At 38.1% G+C, this 20,955-nt stretch overlaps 1 protein-coding gene across 4 annotated transcripts; it reads right to left on the bottom strand.

The window, feature by feature from the left end:
* Positions 1-815: 815 nt before the first annotated feature.
* Positions 816-18,311, bottom strand: LOC108150305 (proton-coupled amino acid transporter-like protein CG1139). Of its 4 annotated transcripts, none has more exons than XM_017278418.2 (6): positions 18,213-18,311; positions 5,508-5,578; positions 5,126-5,272; positions 2,543-3,355; positions 2,318-2,477; positions 816-1,717 (listed from the first exon to the last, which is right to left on the bottom strand). In XM_017278418.2, exons 1-6 carry the CDS (start codon positions 18,228-18,230, stop codon positions 1,454-1,456), a joined length of 1,473 nt encoding a protein of 490 aa, XP_017133907.1. In that variant the 5' UTR covers positions 18,231-18,311; the 3' UTR covers positions 816-1,453. The 4 variants fall into 4 exon arrangements, with proteins under 4 accessions (XP_017133907.1, XP_041564050.1, XP_017133908.1 ...); XM_041708116.1 differs by lacking the exon at positions 18,213-18,311 and adding an exon at positions 16,921-17,045; XM_017278419.2 differs by lacking the exon at positions 18,213-18,311 and adding an exon at positions 15,371-15,449.
* Between the last annotated feature and the right edge of the window lie 2,644 nt (positions 18,312-20,955).

The following is a 20,955-nucleotide window of genomic DNA, read 5'->3' as shown; positions in this document are numbered from 1 at the left end:
GAAAAGTCAACAGGGACCAAGGTTACGACGAGTATGAGTCTTAATTTAGGTCGAAGTATTCGGAAGTTCTTTAGAGATATCAACAGGGCTTTTCAATGCAAACACAAGCGCTTAAGGGTTGAAACTTTTATGTTGTACTAATTAAAAAAAGAGGCTTGATCTTTTTTGGCCATGGTTTTAGAAGCTCTTTTTAGAGTTACTTAAACTGATATGTTTAACCAGTAGTCTTTTTTGTGGGTCAATAATTATTTCCAATTAATCAATCGGTAGGTAATCAATTTTGTTTATAAGTCGAACACAGACTACTACATACATATTAATAACTTAAAAAAAAATAAGTAAAATAGATTTTTAGTAAATCAAATTTCTAATAAGTCTTAAAATTTCTTTAAAAATTTAATATTTCAGGTTCGAGGATCAAGCAAAGCACCTTTAAGCATCCTTATCAAAAGAACAAATAGTATTCTACCCAAAAAGTCTGCTACTTATATAAATAAATTTCTGGGTAATTTAATAATTTCGAATGACTAATAAAGGCTTAATTTTACTGAAGGGTATATTATTTTAAAGATTATCTTGGTAATATTTAATGTCAAAAATGTATGTTAAAAAAGAAACATTACTGATGTTTGGGATCTATATCACCACTTCCGCAAAAAGTAAGTTTACAAAACTGCCTAAAAGTATACCCAATTTTTCAACCAACTCTTAGCATTAGCAAAAATTATAAGGAAATAGAAAACCAGTTGTCATAATATTACACTTAACCACCAGCCATATTTTAATTATTTGTATTCCAAAAGAGAACTCAGTAATTTAGTAGTATTCAAAACAAATCCACTTTGGTTGTTTCAATAGGTTTTATTATTTTTTTAATTCCATTTTTTTGCTGCCCCTTTTAGTTGAGGGCAGCGGGTCTTTGTGTATTGGTATTTGGTAGTTGGTAATATGTCATGATTATTTGAATTAGGGCGTCGATAATGTACAGAGTAAGTCAATGATAAAACAAAATAATTGAAGAACGAAAACATACTTCGGCTGCGTCCGTCTGTCTTGGCTTAGTTCGAGTAGGAACTAATTACGACTAAGTTGTTGTCAAAATCACTACGATACAAAATCACTTCTACAAGAATTCTCTAAGTAACCTTAATGCCACGCCCCCAGCCGAGGGCATGGCACCGACTAAATCGAAATACTTTTGTTGTTTGGTTGCTGTTAACCCTCTAAAGGGTTGATGGATATATATATATATGTTATGTATATATATCTCGGATCGGATCGATGGAAGGGGTGGGACGGGTAGGAAAAAGGATAACCAGGGGGGCGAGGCGGGAGGTTTCGGAGTCCTAAAAAACTTTGGTTAGCCCTAAAATTAGTTAAAAACTTAACTTAGACATCCCTGTGCTTAGAAGAGTTTCATTAAAGACTACTTTAAATTAATGTTAGCAATAGCTCAGTGGCCGCCGCTGAACTCGTCGTGGAATTCGAGTATGCTGACATAAGTTCCGGCCACGAAGCCCACCACGCCGAACAGTATCAGTCCGGAGTTCTTCCACAGCCGCCAGTTGAAGCGTCCGTACCCGGGATCCTCGTGATACACGGCCAACTCAATGGTCGCCGGCACGATCATGCCCAGCGTACTCAGGCACACTGCTCCGATCAGCGAGATGAAGGGCCCCAGATTCGGCAGGGCCACGGCAATGCCTCCACAAAGAAGCTGGAATGGAAAAGAAGTAGGGTTAGTCAAGCAAATTATACAGAATTTTTAAGACTGAGGTAAGTTTCTAAGGCTATCAAATCGAAAGGCATTTTCTTAGTTTAAGATTATTCAACTTTTTTGTTAAACGTTAATAATCTAGGAAGCAGGAGGTTTGAAAATGTATAATTAAAATAGTTTTAGGGCAATTTTCCAATATAGATATATAAGTGTATAAATGATCTTAAACATGTTGCTTCGTATCTAAATGGCATATTTTCTTAAGTTTTATGTTTAACCACAAATAAATTTAAAGGTTGTTTTGTTATTTGCTATATAAACTATATACTTCGAAAGTCTAACCATAAAATTAATATAATGTATTTTAAATATGTAAAGATGGGATTATTTCTTTTTTTATTACTTAACTGTTTTTAGAATGCGGTTTAATCAATCAAATAATAAAAACTTATCTATTGATTTGGAAACTAAATTGTATTAAATTTTACACATAGAGTTTTGCAGTTTAATTTCCAATAATTAGATTATAAGAAGAATTCCTATAAATTATCATTAGAAATCGATCGTTCTCGCTAACAAGAAATGGACTTTTTAACTTACCACTAAAAATATACGCAGTCCGTACTCGCTGATATTCTGTTTCTCCGGCCGAATCTTGTGCTCCAGTCCCTTCCATAAGATCGTGACTGGCACGTAGAATTGCAGGGTGAAGGTGAAGAAGATGGCGATGGCAATCATCAGCTTGACGGATTGGGCCAACCTGGATAAAATAAAATATAAGTGTTGAGTAAAGAGAGCTTTGGGTATAGAAAGAAGAAAACCCACTTGTCCTCCAGGGGCAGGTTCAGCGTAATGCTGGCCTGGGTTTCCGGGCCGTACTTCAAAAAGCCGAAGAAGCCAACCAGAGTGTACAGCGCGATCACCAGACCCATGCCCAGATTCAGCACCGAGGGGCAGCCAATGAAGTGGGTGGGGTTCTTCATGTCGTTCTCCAGAGACATAACTACACCGATGCCCTCCAAGGCGAAGATCACGGTGCCGAAGAAGAGCGGCCACTCGGGCACGGCCACGATGCCAGGACGTTCGACGGGAGCAGGAAGATCGGTGAACATATAGATGAAGGTTATCACGATGCCCACGAACATCAGGATGTTGGCGATCATCGAGAAGGGCGTGAGGAACTTAAGGTTTCGCACCAGACACATGAGGATCAGCGGCGCCGTCACGATCATGATCCAAACCCTAATGCTCAGCTCCGTTTCCATGTACACCCGCACCACCTGCTCCACATTGGTGGCCACGAACACCAGATAGATGCAGCAGCAGCCCAGCAGATCGATCACCAGAAACGTGTTCACCATGAACCGGATGAAGCGCGACCAGCGGTTCAGGGCAGGCGGTCCATCGAGAAAGGCCTGCTCGGCCACATCGGCGAATCCCATCATCGGGATCTTGCGTCGTCGGCACAGGATATGGGCACACTTGACCAGGATGTGGACGCAGTAGGTGCACAGGGTGCCCACCGCGAAGGTGGCCACCAATCCGAACCACAAGCCAGCGTGGGAGAAGGCCATCGGCATGGCCAAAATGCCAGAGCCCAGCGATCCCTTCAGCAGGTGCACAAATGTCTCGAGGTCCCTGCGAAAAGTCAAGGCAAATTATTAAACAACTATTAAGTTTCCATTACTACAATAATTATATAACAATTAAATATTTAAGGAAACCTACTTTGGTATAAAAAAACTTGGTTATTCCAAATATTTTTTATAAATTTAAATGGATTTGATTTTCATCATCATTTGGAGTATTTAAGATGTAAAAAAAATTACAAAAAAGTATACAATTTGGAAAAAGGTATTCCATTTCATCAATCACTGAAACATTTTTAATTTTGCAGCTATTTTAATTTAGACATTTAAATATAATAAGATATTATAAGAAAATCAAATGTTATGTCTCTCTTAACTCAACCTAGTTTTTAAATTTCGCAATGTTGATTTAAATAGGCATGTTTTAAAAATAGTTTTATTAAGGCTTTCGTTTTTTTTAATTTTAAAAATTTTAAGATGCTTAACGAAATTTTAGAAACGTTATAATAATTTGTGAAATTAAAAACATTAATAGATAGCAAATTTATAGCAAACATAATTGTTAAATAATTGTTAAGTAAATAAAATCACTTAAGTTTATGGTAGGCGATATAGTATGTACCCAATTAAAAAGTGGAAACTTTTATTATCTAAAGGCAGCTGTCTGACTGATATATAGGTAAATAAATACTTGCAAATTTAGCATTGCCAAAAAGAGTGTTTAAAAATTAAGAGTGGGTGGCGAGATGCAATGATATAGTTCCTGAACTTTGAGGATTTAAGGGATTTTCCCGTCATTTTTTTTCCAAATCAATGAGGTAGCGCTCCAATTAATCACCACTGAGTATTTTTAAATGGTTTTTGGGGGCTGGTTAATAATTATTTTGGTGAGCTGTTGAATCGCAGTTCTCAGCATTTTCTCTCACGCAATTGCATTGCAAATTGCAAGGCCTGGCGGATGCGTTTTTCTCTCTCAGATGTAAATTAAGGGGGTGGAAGGGAAGGCGGGTGGGTTCCTCATTCCCATTCCACTTGCTTAACGAGTCGAGCAAAACATTTGTCGGCGCTTTCATTTTATTAGCTCGTTCGCGAGATTTTCCTTTACGGTTTTACTTATTTTTAGTTTGGAAAAAGTAGTTTGCCAAAAAGTCCAAGGCCAATGTCAATACAAATGCATTTCCGTTCTTTTCGTTTTAGCCCGATGCAAAGTCGAAGTCTTTTGGTCGGTTAAAGGTCAATGACGCGGGTGGGGGTATATAATTAAGGGGATTAGTCATTGAGCGTTTAATGACTTGGATCAGCTGCTTATCCGGGTTGCCAAAAACATTTTGGGGAAACAGGTAGGGTTAGGGGTTGTAAAACTTGGTAATGCAACGCATTTTCTCATTTTTTTCTTCTAACTAATGAGATATATTTTATAAACAGAGGTCCTAGAAATTAAAAAAAACTAAAAAGTTCCAATTAGCTTTATTATGTTCTTTTAAATTCACTGGTCTCTATAATTTAGTGTTTTAAATTTTTGTAAACTTATTTATTTATATTATATTAAACCAAACTACAATTCTATAACAACGGTTGTAAAAAGATTAGGCAACAAAAACCCTTGAAAATGTAACTTATTTTCTCGTATTTGTATACTTTTAAGTAATTTATGTGGCAACGGACAGTTGTTAAACAATTTATTTCTATTTCGGCTTGACATACCAGCAATTAAAGACCTTTTCCCGTGGATAAATATTTTTGAGCGACAACTAGTCATTTTAGAGTCTTTAAATCTCGATATAAATCACTAATGGGAGACTTTATACTAAGTACTTACGATGTTGGATGCTCCACCTTACGGTGCTCAAACGGATTATAGTTGCCATCCTCGGAGTCGTCTCCTTTTTTCCGAGTGATTACCAGGGGAAGCGTGGACCCTGCCGCCTGTTGGACGGGTACGTCGGCCATGTCCGAGCGGATGAACCTGTCCGAGGAGGAGTACATTTCAAACATGGTCGTGGAGGACTCGTTGTCGATGTTCTTGTACATCGCGATCGAGTTTCTATGGCCGTAGTGCAATCGAGAATCGGAAACGGAATCGGAATCGAAGCAAACGTGGCCGCTGCCTGAGGCATCGACCAGACGAATGAATCGATTCCGGGCCGTAGAACCTCGAGGCATGCGATTTACGCTCATCCATCCTCTAGAGAAATACTCACTTGGGTTGCCCGCCTTTGCCGCCTTTGGGTTTCTCGTTTTCTCCGTAGCCCGCAGCGACCGTCGGGATTTTCTGTAACGAGAGAAAAAGCGGCCAGAAGGAAAAGCCAAAATGAGTGCGGATCGGAAACTCGGGAAAAACTTATAGAGACAGAGGGAGAGCTGAAAATTTCGAGCAGCAGCAGTAGCTATGGTTATGTAAAAGCTCTTCGCAGATGCTGCAGTGCGCAAAAGGGAGCAAACCAATAAAATGTGGCCAAAAAGCGGAATGCAAAAAAAATACGCAAAAACAAGATCAATGAACAAGTTCAATGCAGTTTTATGACACAAACTAAATAGACAATTCGTTTTGACTATTGTGACTATAGCGGTCCAGGTAACAAGCGGCGTATGCGTAATATTTTAGGTTTTGGCTGTTTTCGAGCGTGGCGCCGCGGCCCTGCTTGGCACCTTCTGGTCCAAAGAGGTGGTCATCACGCCGGATCCGCTTGTGGCCACCGGCGGCGGTCCGCCCCTCTTCAAGGACATCTTCAGCTTGTGCCTGGCCAAGGCGGCACCCGAAAGATGCTGTTTCCGGCCGGAACCCGAACCGGAACCGGAAATGGAACCCTTGGAGCCACCGAAACTGGAAAGGCTCAACGCCTGGCCCGTTTCCGACTGCTGCTCGCGGCGCGGCGGCAGCGGCGGCTTTCCAGTGGGGGCGTTCAGCTTGAGGTCTTCCAAGGTCACGCTGGGCGGTGGGCGACGGACGATGAGCGATGGGCGGTTTCCAGTTGGGCAATGGGCGTGTGCGAGAAGCGGGACGAATCTCAGCGCGTGACTCTTGCAAACGGCGACAAGCAACTGAATCAAGGCGGCCAGCCAGCCAGCCAGCGCTGTAATGACGGCGACAAACAAAACACCGCCCCTTCGTCACCGCCACCGCCACCGCCAAAAAAACATGCCAACCCACCAACTATCCACTAACCATTCCACCCACCTCTCATTTGATTCTCTCTACGATGCTCTTGAGTGGGATCAGATCATACTCGTGTACTCGACACCCAGCAAGTTCACAATTTGCATTATTTTCTATCATTATTCAAATTTTTTTTATTTTGGGTGCAGCTCCGCATGACGTCACAGAGAAATAAAAACCCTCTCTTCCACACGTGATCGTCGTGGGAAAAATCAGGGAAAATCAGGGAGGGCGGGGGTTGAGTTGAGATTTTTATATAAATTGTTTTTCAACAAGGCAAGCGGCAAAACTAATGAGGAAACTGCGAATTTGTGCAACAAATACGTGCGAAAAGGCACAAAAAATAGAAAACGCTTGTGGGCAAATTGTCCGTTTAATAGAACAGCAAGTTGATAGCTAATTCTTAACGCTGATTAGTTTACTTGTTCTGTTTTTTTATTTTTTAAGTCACTAATTGTAAGTGTAAACTGATGACTTTTTATACGTTAAGTGACTGCTCTTTGGATAGGATTGCTTTGTAAACGATCTTGACGTCCTTCTCGACCCAAAACTAAAGTTTTCCGATCGTAATTGATAGCCACGATTAGGTGGATCGCCTTAACTTTACTGTGCCAAGTAAGAATAAACTAGAAATTATATTCCACTAATAATAAATAATTTTACATCTAATTATAACTTGCATGAGCCTTTCAGATTCAAATTCTGAATCTAAAAATTAAAAGTGGCGCCATCTAAGGGAAGCTAAGAAAAGCACTACTAATGTTAACTAACATAGGTACTGTAGAATGTCATGTCAAATGTAATAACACCATGTAAAATGTAAAAAGATCGCTTACATTACATTTTGGGCGGGAAAAAGGCGATTTAAATTTCAAGGCGACGTTATTTATGTTTTGAATTGTTTTTATTCTTGTTCTGAGCACAAGGACTTGTTGAAGTTTCGAAAACTTGAAAAGAAATCTGTGAGGAAGATGGCATGTACCCAAAATGTTTATAAGCTTAACCTGACTTCGTGCCAAAGAAAATCGCATGCACAGCTATTCAGATCTTGGTTGCTCATAAGGGCGAAAAAAATTATAAATAATATATATACATATATATATTCCTTTTACAATGGAATATTTTTTGAAAATTCCATTCAAGCTAAACAATAAAACAGCAAAAAAAACCAGACGAATAAAACCCAAAGCAAAAATTCAAACATTCAAAGCATTTTAAATTTAAGTACGGTCTTTCATGCTTGATTGCCCCCCGCCGAGATTTAAATATGCCCAAACCAAATTTTGAGAACGATTTGCCCACATTTGCGAAGAGTTTTGCATCCAGCCTCTTTCCGCTTCGGAAAACATCAACCCATTTTACGCGCAAGAACATTTCTTCCGAGTGCGCAAATGCAAAGATAAACAAAAGCGCGGTGTTTAAACGTAAAACTGAATGTTGGAACTAAAATATAGATAGCAAAATAATTAGACAGCTGCAGTGCTCACTAATTGCGACAAAGCGCCATTCAGTCAGTCAGTCAGATAGTCTGTCGCACAATCGCTCTCGAACTCTGCTAGTTACTCAATTCAGTTATGCCATTTGTTTAACGTTACTGATCGATTTAATTGAGTACTTTCAAAGAAAATACCTAGTTTTATCATTAAATTTATTAATAAACTGCAAAGGCAAGCCTATTATTTTTTAGAGAACTACACCACCTCAAACCTAAAACTACTTTTAACAATTTAAGTTACAATTTCCTCTTTCATAATTCTATTTTCAAACTCACGTAAGCTCTATGAGTTTGTAACAATTTAAATTATTCAATCTTCGAATGACATGCCATAAATTTCGTGATTTTGTGCAATTTATAAGGTACACAATTAAACAAAAAAAAAAAAAAATTTTAAAACGATAAGTGTAGGTTACATTTAAAAGTCAATAAACAAAAATCGTGAGTTAAAAATGTCTTAAATAATTTATTTTTCACCAAGTTTTTTGTTCATTTGTTTCATAATTCACTTAAAACTATTTCTCCTTGACAAAATTTTTGTTCATTTGTTTAATATTTCTTTGACTGTATGGCTAGCTATCCCAAAATCACTTATTGCGTTGCACTTTTTTATTGCATTTTAATGTCGTGAGTTTTTGAACTGATGAAAAAATAAACAGAAACGTGTCGATAGCAAAGAATGTAAACAGAGTTCTTAAGGGTGAGGGGTGGCTAAAAAGGGGGCGGTTGAAGCAAGCCCTTTGCATCGACACGTGTCGATGCATTGGCTCAAGTTCAACAAAATGGAGTCAAGTGCAGTTAACATTACAAAGTGTGACGAATGTGGACAGAAAGAAAAGAGGGAGCTGCATTGATAATGAGCGATTGATAAGAGCACAGGGAAAAACATACCCTAATTAGTGACACTTCTAAAAATAAATTCTGGTATTGTAGCATTTCATTAATATAAAATGTAGCTCTTCAAATAAGATAATTGTGTCAAACATTATAAAAAAAACAGATATCAAAGAGCTAATTATAAAATTCTATATAATAGGATGTTATAAAACCAAGCAAATAGATAATAATGCAAAATAAATATATGTACACATATCCTCAATTAGATGCTTTGCATTGCCGCCCAATGCGAAATACTTATCTCTCGCAATTAGTCAAAGACAAATAATGCAATCGTGAATGTTTTGTGAATTCTTCGGTTATTTAATAATAGATAATAGTGTTTTCTGGAACTGCGCAAAACACTTGGAGTTAAAATGCTGAAAAAAATCTCAATAGCCAAAATACATCAGTCACTGTCATTCAGCAAAAACCATATAATTTACGGCAGGTATTTCCCGATTTTCACACTTCTCCCAGGTGATAACGATAGGGAAGCCTATTAATTAGGGGGGTCTCTTATCTAGGCAAAAAAGTCAGAAGCTTACAGCAGTTTTAAGTGCGAGACCGCCAAGATTGTGTGACTAATCTGGACGCGGGTGACGCCTTCTTCCGGACATGATGTATTTAGGTTTTCAACTGCCAACCCCTTTTTCCCCGGCAAAATGAGTAAGCTGAGTCAAGAAAAATGCGGCATTCTAAAGTGCACGGGTATTTCGTGTGCTTTTCTAATTAAAACTGTCAATAGTGGGGTATAGAAGCGAATATAGCCTAAACGAACTCCATAGTTGCCCCCACCTGGCGTGCCATTGAACTTATGTAAGCGAAAAGTGGAAATGGAAGTGGAAACAGAACAGAACAGAACGAAAACAGAAACAGAAACAGCAAAAAAACGAAAATGAAAACGGCAAACGACAACAAATTGCAATGGAAAATTTTTATATTTGTTTGCAAAATGCGAACCACAAAAAAAAAATGCAGTATGCAAACCGAGAACTAAGCTCTGAATTTGACATCAGGGCGAAATCACGTGGCCTAGGGTTCAATTCCCCTGAAAATCGTCGGCAATCTGTCAGTTGTTTAAATATTTATTCCCCCACATTTTTTTTCTGGGCTAAAACTGGGTAACACCCCCCCATTTTGCACCCATGGCGCCTGCAATTTCCGACAATTGTAGATTAGATATGGGGCATGTTGCACTGATCACTGCGAATCACGAGTATTATAGTTAGTAGATCAGTCCCGTGATCGTGATAGGGACTCAATTTTAACTGCTAAATTAAAAGACTTTCGTTTCATGACATTTTTAATTTGCAATACATTCAGAAGATTGATTGGAAGTTTTTTATTGACCGATAAATGTGACAAAAATTTAAGACACTTTAAAAAAGTCTATGGTGTCCATAAATTAAACCATAATATATGGCTTTTTGGGTGCACAAAATATGTAATATTTTAAGTTTTTATTAAATGTTAATAAAAGTTAGTTTAACTGGCTCTTAAATGCAAAATGCGTTACAAAACAAAATTAAATAATGAAATATTGTTTTTTGACTTCTAAACATAAATTTTAGAATTGCTCATAAATAATGACTCGTTAATTTATACAACGCATTTTTTAGTAACTCTTAATTTAGAATTAAAAATCATTTGGAAAGTCATTAAAGTTCGTAACCTACAACGTATTATTTTTAAATTAAATAATTTTTTTAAATTATTGTTTGAAGATGTCATTAGTCTGTTTGTTAAATAGGGGTATTGTAGTATACTTATAGACTTTGGTAGACGTAATGTCAACCTCCCTTTTGGTGCCATATAGAATTGCATTAAACGTAATTAACGGTCATTAATTTGTAGTTACAAATAAATTTTCTTTTCTGTTCCTTCTCGAAAGTTCCACTTCTAAAGCATAAATATTTACAAGTCTGGTGCGCCGCCGTGCATGATCTTTTGTATTTATACCAACAACATAAATCCGTGAGTATCGAAACCGATCCAGTTGGATCGGTCATAGTACCGACTGATCCAAATAGCTTTGCAAGCCGTCATGGCGAAATCGGATCAGATCGGTTCAATCGATTCCCGATTTCCAGAACAATGCTCGTCTATTGTTATTACCTGTAATGTAATAACTAAAAAAAAGGGGGCTAATGTATGGGGAGAGTACTGTGCAGTTAGGGTTTCAAGTGCAGGCTGACGCAATATGCAAGTGGAGCGTCTCCCATTGGACACACTCAGTGGAAAGTTACCGAGTGCAAAACCAAAACCAGAGAGCTCGAATTGGTGCCAGAACTTTACTCAAATGCCAATTCAGCGAATTCCGCACCGCACTGTTTTTTCCACTTTGGCGCTTGCGCAGCAGCCAAAAACTGAAAAAAAAATATTCCATGAACCCGAAACCCCGAAAAACGCTGACACATTAGGTAGACCAAAACGATTACCAGCTATAACCGGTCGACCGAATGCCCTACACTCCATAGACATATCCATTATGCCCAGGTCCCGGCAGACCTAAAAGTGCAGCTCGGCGAGTGGAAAATTCCACTGGGTGCCCTGAAAATAGGCAGCAACAAAGGGAGCACCGCGACAATGGGAAAGCGGGTGGAAAACTGTTTGGCCTGTTACTCATAACAACAAAAACAACAATAAAACGATAAATGAAATGAGCAGGCGGCCAAAAAGGAAAAGAAGACAGAAAGAAAGAACCACCGAAATCATCCCCGAAATTAGACTTTAGTTTGTTATCAATCCAAACAAACATTAGCCCACAGATTTGCATAAACAATCATTCCAAGGAAAGTAAGTATAAACCGTGGCAAGCGGCCATCGATCAATAAATAAACAAGGCATTAAATGGTTAAGTCTGGGACTTTTGAGCCAAGTACTGCAGAGGTGTCACATCACATGTCCGCGGCAGAAGCCTTTATGCCAAATTAATCAACGCAACATTTTATCGTTTGCCGATGATTTGCATAAATCTAAAAGTTGCCGGAAATCAAGATGATTTATATAAGGGATTTTACCATTAGGTTTAAAGGTTCAAAGGGTGGAAAATGGAAAATTTTGAAAAACTATGTCTTCTACATCGGAAATAGCAAATTTACTATTTTCGTTTAGCTACAACTGAGCATTTTGTCAAGTAATATGGTTAATTTAGAAATGGAATTTTTGAAGAAACAGAAGTATTCTAACAAAAAGCTCTCGTAAAGTCGGAATAAAAAAATAAAGGATAACAAAGTACCTTTTCTATAATTTCTGTTCAGGAACAAGGAAGTTTCCATAACTTTCTGGTGGTTTACGTTCAAAAGTTGTTTGGAAAAGATAACTTGTTACAACATTCTTGAGGTTTTTACCAAGATTTCCGAACAAGCAAATTAAAAAGCCTTTTGTAGAAATGAAATAAGAGACTTTTTTATTTCTGAAAGTTTGGAAAATGGCTAGGAACATGGAACACTCTGGACTTGAAAGAAATAAATTATTAACTCTTAACCACAAGCAACTAAGGATAGACTTTTTAGGCACGACCTATTTCCGAAGTTTTGACAGGTAACCCAGAAAATGAGGATATTACTTACAGTGTACTCGGTGGGCGCCAGCGGCGTCCGCGAGTCGCTCTTATGGAAACTCATGGCGACGGTAACGGTAATGGTAATCCTTGGTCAGCCGATATCTTTGCGGATGCAGGATCGGGCCGTTGGGAGTACGGATCCTGGTGCGCGAAACGACACTCGAAATTCGAGACTGGCCTCCAAGCACTTGTTACAGATACAAAACAGAATTGAATGGCAGATTTAATAGCAATGGTCGGGACAGAGAGACGCTCGTCTTAAAGTGGGATTGGAGTTGAGTTGGATTTGGATTTGTATTTGAGAATAAGAAATGCAATATTACTAATGCAAGCTTGCGAGAGAGACCGTGACCGGGAACTGGGAATCGAATCGGAGATTTCAGTGATTTCGAATTCGAATTCGGGTAGTTTTCGTTTTCGGAGTTGCGATGGCCAACAACCGCACGGTTTGACAAACAGAACAAGAATGCCAAACCCTAGCACTAAAACGGCGAGTAAAACCCCCGATTTCCAGACCGATTTCCCCGGAGAGAATAGTTATAGCAAGTGCGAAAGAGAGAGAGCGACAGAGAGAGAGAGAGAGCAAGCGAGAAAGGCCCAAAGAGAGTGAGAGCACTCGCTAGCTAACAATTTCCGTTATTCCGCTGGCAGTTTGAACCGAATTTTTCCCCGATTTCCCTGTTTTATCTCCGTACTCCGGTTTTCCTTGATTTCCGTCTCCGCCGGGACCAAAACAAAAAAAAAAAGGAACCGGCTGCAGCTTTTATGGCATACAGGTCGGCTGCTGAATCAGTTCCGCTGCAAATAGTTGGGTGCCTACTTATAAGGCACATGCGTCACATGTTACAAAATATATCACTTATAACATAAGCTCTAGAGATAACCACATACGTAAATAGAGTTTACTGACTCACTTTACAATTTTATCAAGCCTAGATATATAGATATTTTATTTATAAAAATATAAGTTATATTGCTCAAGTTAAAGCAGATACGATAATATTATAAAGATGCAGATAGAACAATATAATGTAAATAGTATTTACTGGCCAACTTCATAAAGAATTTTATACAGTCACTCAATTAATACAGCTATTATTATTTTTTGCAAGTCTTTTTAGAAATATATTTAAATGATTTAATAGTTTAAAAATCAATTAATCAAGTAAATATAATACCTAATTGACGTTACATTTTGCTTCGTAATCTTTTATTTAATTCTGTTTAATAAGTCTTAAAAATATCTATAACAACCCTTTAAATTTTAAGATGTGATTTTCTATTGTTTTATTTTTAATTAAGCTTAAATAAATGATATGGTAAAGATTTTCTAACACTTTGAAATACAGTGGATGATAAGAAACTTTTTTAAAGTCAATTTAGATTTATTTAAATTAAGCAAAAATGTAAATATGCAAATTGACTATGTATTTTTTTCCGTGCCTATCTATGCTATCTAATGAATCAGTTTTCCAAAAGCTGAAACTGGGCAGATAAGACCAGATAACGGATGGGGCTGGGAAAACTGGAATAGTCTGCTAATTAATAACCGATATCGGGCTGATAAAAGCACATATGACGACGCATGACGATCCCATTTGGACTGCCTCAATTGGCCGCCAATTGAAACGTGCGACCCCCAAGAGAGTCGCAAAATTAATTGAGTTCGAAATTGGTTGCCAAAAATATGACGCGCCAAGGGCTCAAGTGCTCAGAAAAAGAACAGACCAAGAAGTGTGGATCAGTCATTTGCTGAAATTTAAATCAATTTGATTTCTGCGTCGCATTTATTTATGGGTAACTCGAAACGTGCGCCAACTGCACAACTGATACTTTGTCTACGGTTGCTCCAGCTTGAGGGAAACCAGTTCAAAGCGGTTGAATTCCTTGCGAAAAATGGTTGTGGAAAATTTCACGTTTTTTTCTGCAATTGCCAGCTTGTCAAATTCACTCAAACTTGACCGAGTTCTGGGCTAAATTGCATCTGGCGAGGGATTAGATTGAAGGCACATTGAATTTGAGATCAAGGTGAGATCTGAATCAAAATTTAATTGAACATTAATTTATTCATGCGGCAGTTAAGAAATTTTAATAGCTAAGTCATTGAAAAAATTTAAAGGGGTTGCTCGAATTTTCAAATTGTAACTGCCAGGAAATATGGTTTCAAAAAAGTACTGCATACTTTTGGGGCTTCAGAAATTAGCGCCATCTTTGGGCAGGCCACAGAAAGTGAGGTTCTAAAACTACCAGCAGATGACGCCTTTGTGTTCTCCTGTTGGTGACATTGCTCATACGCCCCCTTAAACAAGCAAGAATTAGCTTAAAAACTGCGAGAAAACTGCTCCTTAATTTATGTGACCTCTGCTGCCGATCAGCACGGATTTAGCTACTTAACTTATAGATAAACATAAAAATAACAAATGCCGGTTTCTCAGTGAAATCCAAATCAAGTCGTACTTGAGCGCTAATTTAAGGCAATCTCAATCCCAGCCGTTGACAGGCGTGTTATTTAAGCAATTTGCATATGCAAAAGCCAGAACGCACCCTGAAATTGGATTGCCAAACGGGTTTCAGGCAAGACAAAGAGATATTGACCGTAATTGTTTGCAATAAAAGCACTCAAAAAACACTCGCAAACTGCAAGCTCATCCGAAAGCGGAACGCAGAGAAAAGTTTGGGTATTACTTAAGTCACCCGCTCCTTCAATTGCCATGCAAAGCACACATATAACTCATTAATATACTATAAAAAACACACTGTTCATCACTCACAAAGCGTAAATCCTTGGGCCATTCACAAAAAACACTTGCCGCAAAAAAACCCCCAAACAAGTCAGTTTATAATGCGATCACGCTCAGGTTGTTGACTTTGAAAGTCTCGTTGATTAATTAATTTCAGCCACAGTTAATGAAGATGCATCGCTGGCATAATTTTCACAGCACTTTAGATTCACACATTAAATGCTTACCTTTTAAGGATATTTATTTCCTTGCTTTACGGCAAGACTTTAATTACGACAACCAACGCACTTAGATCCAGAACTCAAACTAATTGTCTTGACAAACTTTAGCTGCCAAGTAACCACTTGGCAGTCCGAAACGGATAAGATTTTCCTATCTGGATAGGTGTATCCGCGAAAAAGATTGAAAAATCCCAGGGCCAGGGTACAAAGTTTCCAACCACCTGTCAATGACGCTATTATTTATTAATTCTAGTCTGCAGATAGGTGACGAAGAACAAAGATCTGAGGACCCGCTTCCGACTAAAAATGCTAGCATGTTAATTTAATTAAAAATCCATGTATTCCCCGACTGATTGGGCCATGCAAAAATAGCCACTGGACTGATAAATCCGATAAACAGAGCTCGAACAATTTTAGATATTTCTATAAATACAGGGCGGGGTAGAATCACCCTCTTTAGTGATTCACATATACCGCCTGTTTTATCAAGAAACTAGGAAGGTTTTTATTTTAAAGCAAAACAAGCTGGGATCTATAACAATCTAACCACCCATTCAGCTATCTCAACGGGCTTAACTAATGAGCACTTATGGCTAATTACACTTGCTGCCAATGTCGATTCTATCATTATCCGCTGATCCGCTCCATAGAACAGTCACTCTTAGGTAACAGGCGCTTAACGACTGCCCATCCTAAACTACTACCAGAGGCTTACCAAAATCCGAAAGCAAACAGGGGACAGCCCGATAAGGCTTGTTTACACCTGCCTAATTGCAGTCTCAAGTGATATACGGTGGCAGCACATAAAAACCAATTACCTTGTTGTTTCCCACCGACAACCCACTGAATGGTGTGAACTTTGACGTGTTATTCTGATTTCCTATGATTTATTTGTGATTTATCTTCGATTTATCTGTGATTTACAATCACATTTCGAAGGCCACGACCGAATTCCGCCTTAATCGATTATTGACACTAATCGGATAACTATATCAGTGAAAATATATACACTTCGTTGGCTTATATCAACAGTTTCGACAAGTGTCATAAACATCTTGTGATTTTTAAAGTGTCATTCAATTTTGAGTGTTGATATGAGTAGAAACACCTTTATAAATATAACATCATTGGAAACGCTTTGAATAACAAGTTTACTATGGATACTGCTACAAATGAATTTTGAGATACTTTAGTTTACTTTTTAAAAGCATTGCTTTAAGATTTTGTTTTACCAAATATGGTTATAATTTTAGATTAAGTCATTTTTAAACCAAGAGTAAATAAAACCCCAAAAATTGACAAACTGAAAATTATTTTGTATATTTTTAAGATTTTATTTTAGTTGATTTATTCTTGTTTTATTTCGCAAACCCTGACTTATCCACTTAATTTTCCATAGCTAATGTATGATTATCCGGGTATTACACTTTATTTTGCGCTAATATTTTGATGACCATAACCGAATTCCGCGTTAATCTCGATTGATTGCTGCAATCGGGTAATCAGTCGGGCAAACACTCTCGGATATACAAGTATTACGTTTACGAGGCACTTACAGTATCGCAGGCTGTGCCCGATCCACTAATCACGGCTAACGTCATTATTCCAATAAAAATTAAACCGAAAACAATTAAATCAAGTATACGCCGCGTTCGGCGACGGAGTTGTTTGTAGAGCGATTGGCGGACACAGAATAAAAGCGCGAATCTGGCCAGACGTTCAATTTAAAACAAAAGTTGGCAGTTGGCAGTCGGCAGTGAAGTGAGCCTCTATCTCGATCCCAAAGCACTCGGAACCCGCTCGAGTACCGCATTAGCCCCCGTGATCTCCGATCTCGCCGTGAAACATTCGCACTTGGCAATGGCACTGGCTAAGCATGAGCATTAACATTGAGTGAGATATTCGCCTGGCCCCGGGGTGAATCCGGTGGTCATGGGTTCAAGAATTGGTGGGTGTAATACCCAGTGTTTAGACTCTTTTATTGCAATTCCACAGTCGCGGCCCAGACAGCAGAACGTGAGAAATAACTCAAAACCGGAGACAGACGACATTTGTCGGCCGATAAAGATGCCAGCGATCTGGTAGGCCAGTACACGCAGTACTTAGAGCGCTTATCGCCAAGATAAACCCAACATAAGGGGGAGTTCTCTGTCGGTTCCACATACGCTTCTACGAGAGATTACCAAATACAAGAAATAAAGCCAACTTAAGCAGGCCGAAGATCATATACTCTTGCAGTTATAACAAAAATATATTATTTCATAAATTGACTATCGAACAAAATTTCTTTTTAAAAAAAATGAAGATGTGAAGAAACATGTTTAAAAACAATTGTAAGCGGTAAAACTACCTAGATCTCTAGGTCGAAATTATCCTATATCAACATGCTGGTGATCCTGATCAGGAACATATATTACACTTAACAGTCGGAAATGACTCCTTCAATTTTCTGAAAGGACTCTAATCTGTTTAATAAATATAGTTTCGAAACCGACTCTATAACTGTATTTAAACTGTCACAAAAAAGTATTGCAAACTTTAATTTAACATTAATTTTTATATTTTTAGTTACAGCAGTTATGACTTTGAATAACTTTGTAAATGTTATTATATCCTAAAAAGAATTTATTGAATATGCCTATACAATATAAAAATGGTATTTTGCTATTTGATTTTCGCTATAAACTATGGAACATTTATAATTTTGTATAATGTTTTGTGCAACAATATGTAGAAAAAGAACTTTGAGTTCTGGTAATCAAAACGAAATTAATAATTTTCCAAATATTTTTTAAGGAATCGAAGACATTTAATGGCCTTAAGCCATATGGATCTTATAGCCACTTACGTTCTCTGGCGACGACATGGCTGAAACCGAGAAGTCGAGGAGAACCGCAGACCTTGCAGAACGAACCTTTCACCCTGACCAAGCCGGGACCAACTGAACTGATCGGACCCACGGGTTATCCGATGGTAAGCTCTTTTCGCGCAGCACTTGAAACTGGAAACTGTGTCACCCTCAATTCGAACTTCCTTCGGCGGGGCAAACGAGCCGAGCCAACCCCAATATAATAATAATAAATCAGCACTCATCAGCGGCGCAGAGGTGTCCCAAATGGGATTCGCTCTTTGGTGCGCAGTTCTTCGTGATTAAACCAACGCATAGTGCCTAAAACAGTTTAGAGCCTCAAATTGAGAATAACAAAGCAATTTTTCAATTGAGCTGCCACAAATTTACACGCTGCCATGATATATGGGTGGGCAGAACCCGCTCGACAACTATATGCCATATGCCGTATGCCGAATGCCGTATTTCAATCTGAAAGTAAAAGTCGGGGAAATTGGCGAGGCCAAAGGGCAGTCGACCACCTGACCCATTCGAGGGTGTCATCGGATCAACTGGGAAATGGCATTGTGAGTGCGATTGCGAGTGTAAACGGCAAAGAGATTTCTGGTCCAGCGGCACGTGTTCTTTGTTGGGTGACAGCAAACAGGGCATCGCAAGTTCAGGGCGAAACTAATTTTCCCTTGCCCGTACTATTATGCTCGCTCAACAGCTATTAACGATCGGAGGTACACTGGGAAAAATATTCAAAAACATCTGAAACATTAATTTAATTTAAATATATTTTTTCCGGAATTTAGATAAAGATCAATATAAATAAATTAACAAATATTAACAAACTTGTCCCAAATTGTAAATTTTTCCATCCGTTCTTTATTTCTGGAAATGAAAATTTAAATTAAGAATATTTGAGATTTCTTTGAAAAATGCAAACATGAACAAGAACTATTTACTAAGTAAATTTATAATTTACTCTCCTGTGATAATTTTTTTCAAATAACAACAAGAAATTAATTTGTTAAAAATAATTATTTTTTATATTTTCAATTTTTAGATAAAGTGTGTGCATACTGTCGTATCTCACTGTAGGCGTCAATAAACATATTCAAAATAAAATTTAAGCCAAACAGAGTGCTTTTGTTTATTTTTACACCTAATCAGATGAATTTGCATGCAATTATCACACGGCAATCACTAAATTTAGCACAAATGCGTTTGCCTTGTTGATCAGATTGGAAATGTGTCATTTCCATAATGATATCTAAATACAAATGCTACAAGCTGAAAGCTTTTTTTTAAGGTACTTAGTTAAATTATTGTTTTTAGCATTATCTAAAGCATAACGTTATGAGAGTTTTTCCTGATCGACTAGTCATATATGACTAGCACTAAAGTGCTAATTCTTATATAACTTTCGCCACTCATAGCCAATGAGCTGTTCACCAGTAAGAGTGAATTCTACAAATGTCACCGGAGTGAAGAAATGCGCATATAAAACTGGCAATTTGGAACCAGATTATCTCCAGCTTGCCCAGCATTATAGCCAAAGTCAAGAGTGGTCAGGCAAAAGACTACGTCAGAGCTTGGCCAAGTGACAACAGGTTTTTTTGATACCCCATATGTCGGGTAACCAATCTACGCTTTACTGAGGGATAACTGGGTAATTCCCCAGGCACATGCGGCGTATGCGCAATGCAGGCGAATTAATAAAACGCAGGAAGGCACGCGGCCACCGATCGAAATTTCATTTGGCCAAGTAATCAGCCTGTCGCAGAACGATCCCCTCTTCTCTTCGCCCACCCCCTGAAATCTGGAAACCAGTTAACTGGCGCTGAGAAAGTGCAATAAGCCATCGATTCGCACAAGAAAAAAAAACATGTTAATTGCAAGTCGATCGAAGTGTCTTGCACTGCCTGCAATGGACACAGTAGTCGTTACTGGTTACTGGTTCTTTGGCCGTCTTGCCATAAGCCAGACAATGCCCCGGCCAAATATTTGGCAACGTCTCTGTGCCAAGACAGAAAAAGTGGCCCACTGATCGTGGAGTTGGGCGGAAACAAAAGGAGGGAGGCTGCAGCAGAAGCGCAGGCCTTGATGATGGTTACATGAAAACAAGTTGAGTGACAGTCATTAAACGATCACTTACGGTTAACCGATGATGATGTTTGGGAAGCAGGGAAAGCTGGTTAAGGAACAAATTCCGATTTCCATCAAAGGAATCTGGTTTGTTTTAAGGGCTTAAAGTTGTTAAACAAGCAAAAATATATATACAAAGTATTAAAACCCACACTACTATATTTATAAACATATAATGATTAAAATAAAATCACTAATTTCCTTTTCAAGTCTAGAAACTACTGGATCCTAGAATTAACGACACAGGAAATAAACAAGACAACTCGCCACTGAGTCAAATTATTAGCACAAATATTATTGAACCATGTTGGCCAACTAATTAGTGGGGACTTTGAGATAAGACAAACAGTCTAGAATTCCAGGAAAAATTGACTATAGAATATTTATTAAATATTTACTTCTAATGATTATACAAAATCTATTCCTGTGTTCTGTATTTATATTTTTTGTATGACAAAAAAAAATGGTTTAACGATTTTACAAAACAGGTATGTCTAAAGTTAGAGAATCGAGGATAACAAAGATACCAGAACAAGGATCTAAGCCTCATAAAAACACTATTAAAGATCAGAAAACTTGTTAAAGTAATGGTAATAATAACAATAATGAT

This window comes from Drosophila elegans, unplaced genomic scaffold, assembly GCF_018152505.1.
Source record: "Drosophila elegans isolate 14027-0461.03 unplaced genomic scaffold, ASM1815250v1 contig_208, whole genome shotgun sequence".
NCBI lineage: Eukaryota > Metazoa > Arthropoda > Insecta > Diptera > Drosophilidae > Drosophila > Drosophila elegans.
Note: the sequence above shows the minus strand (reverse complement) of the source record. Positions and strands in the feature narration are given on the sequence as shown.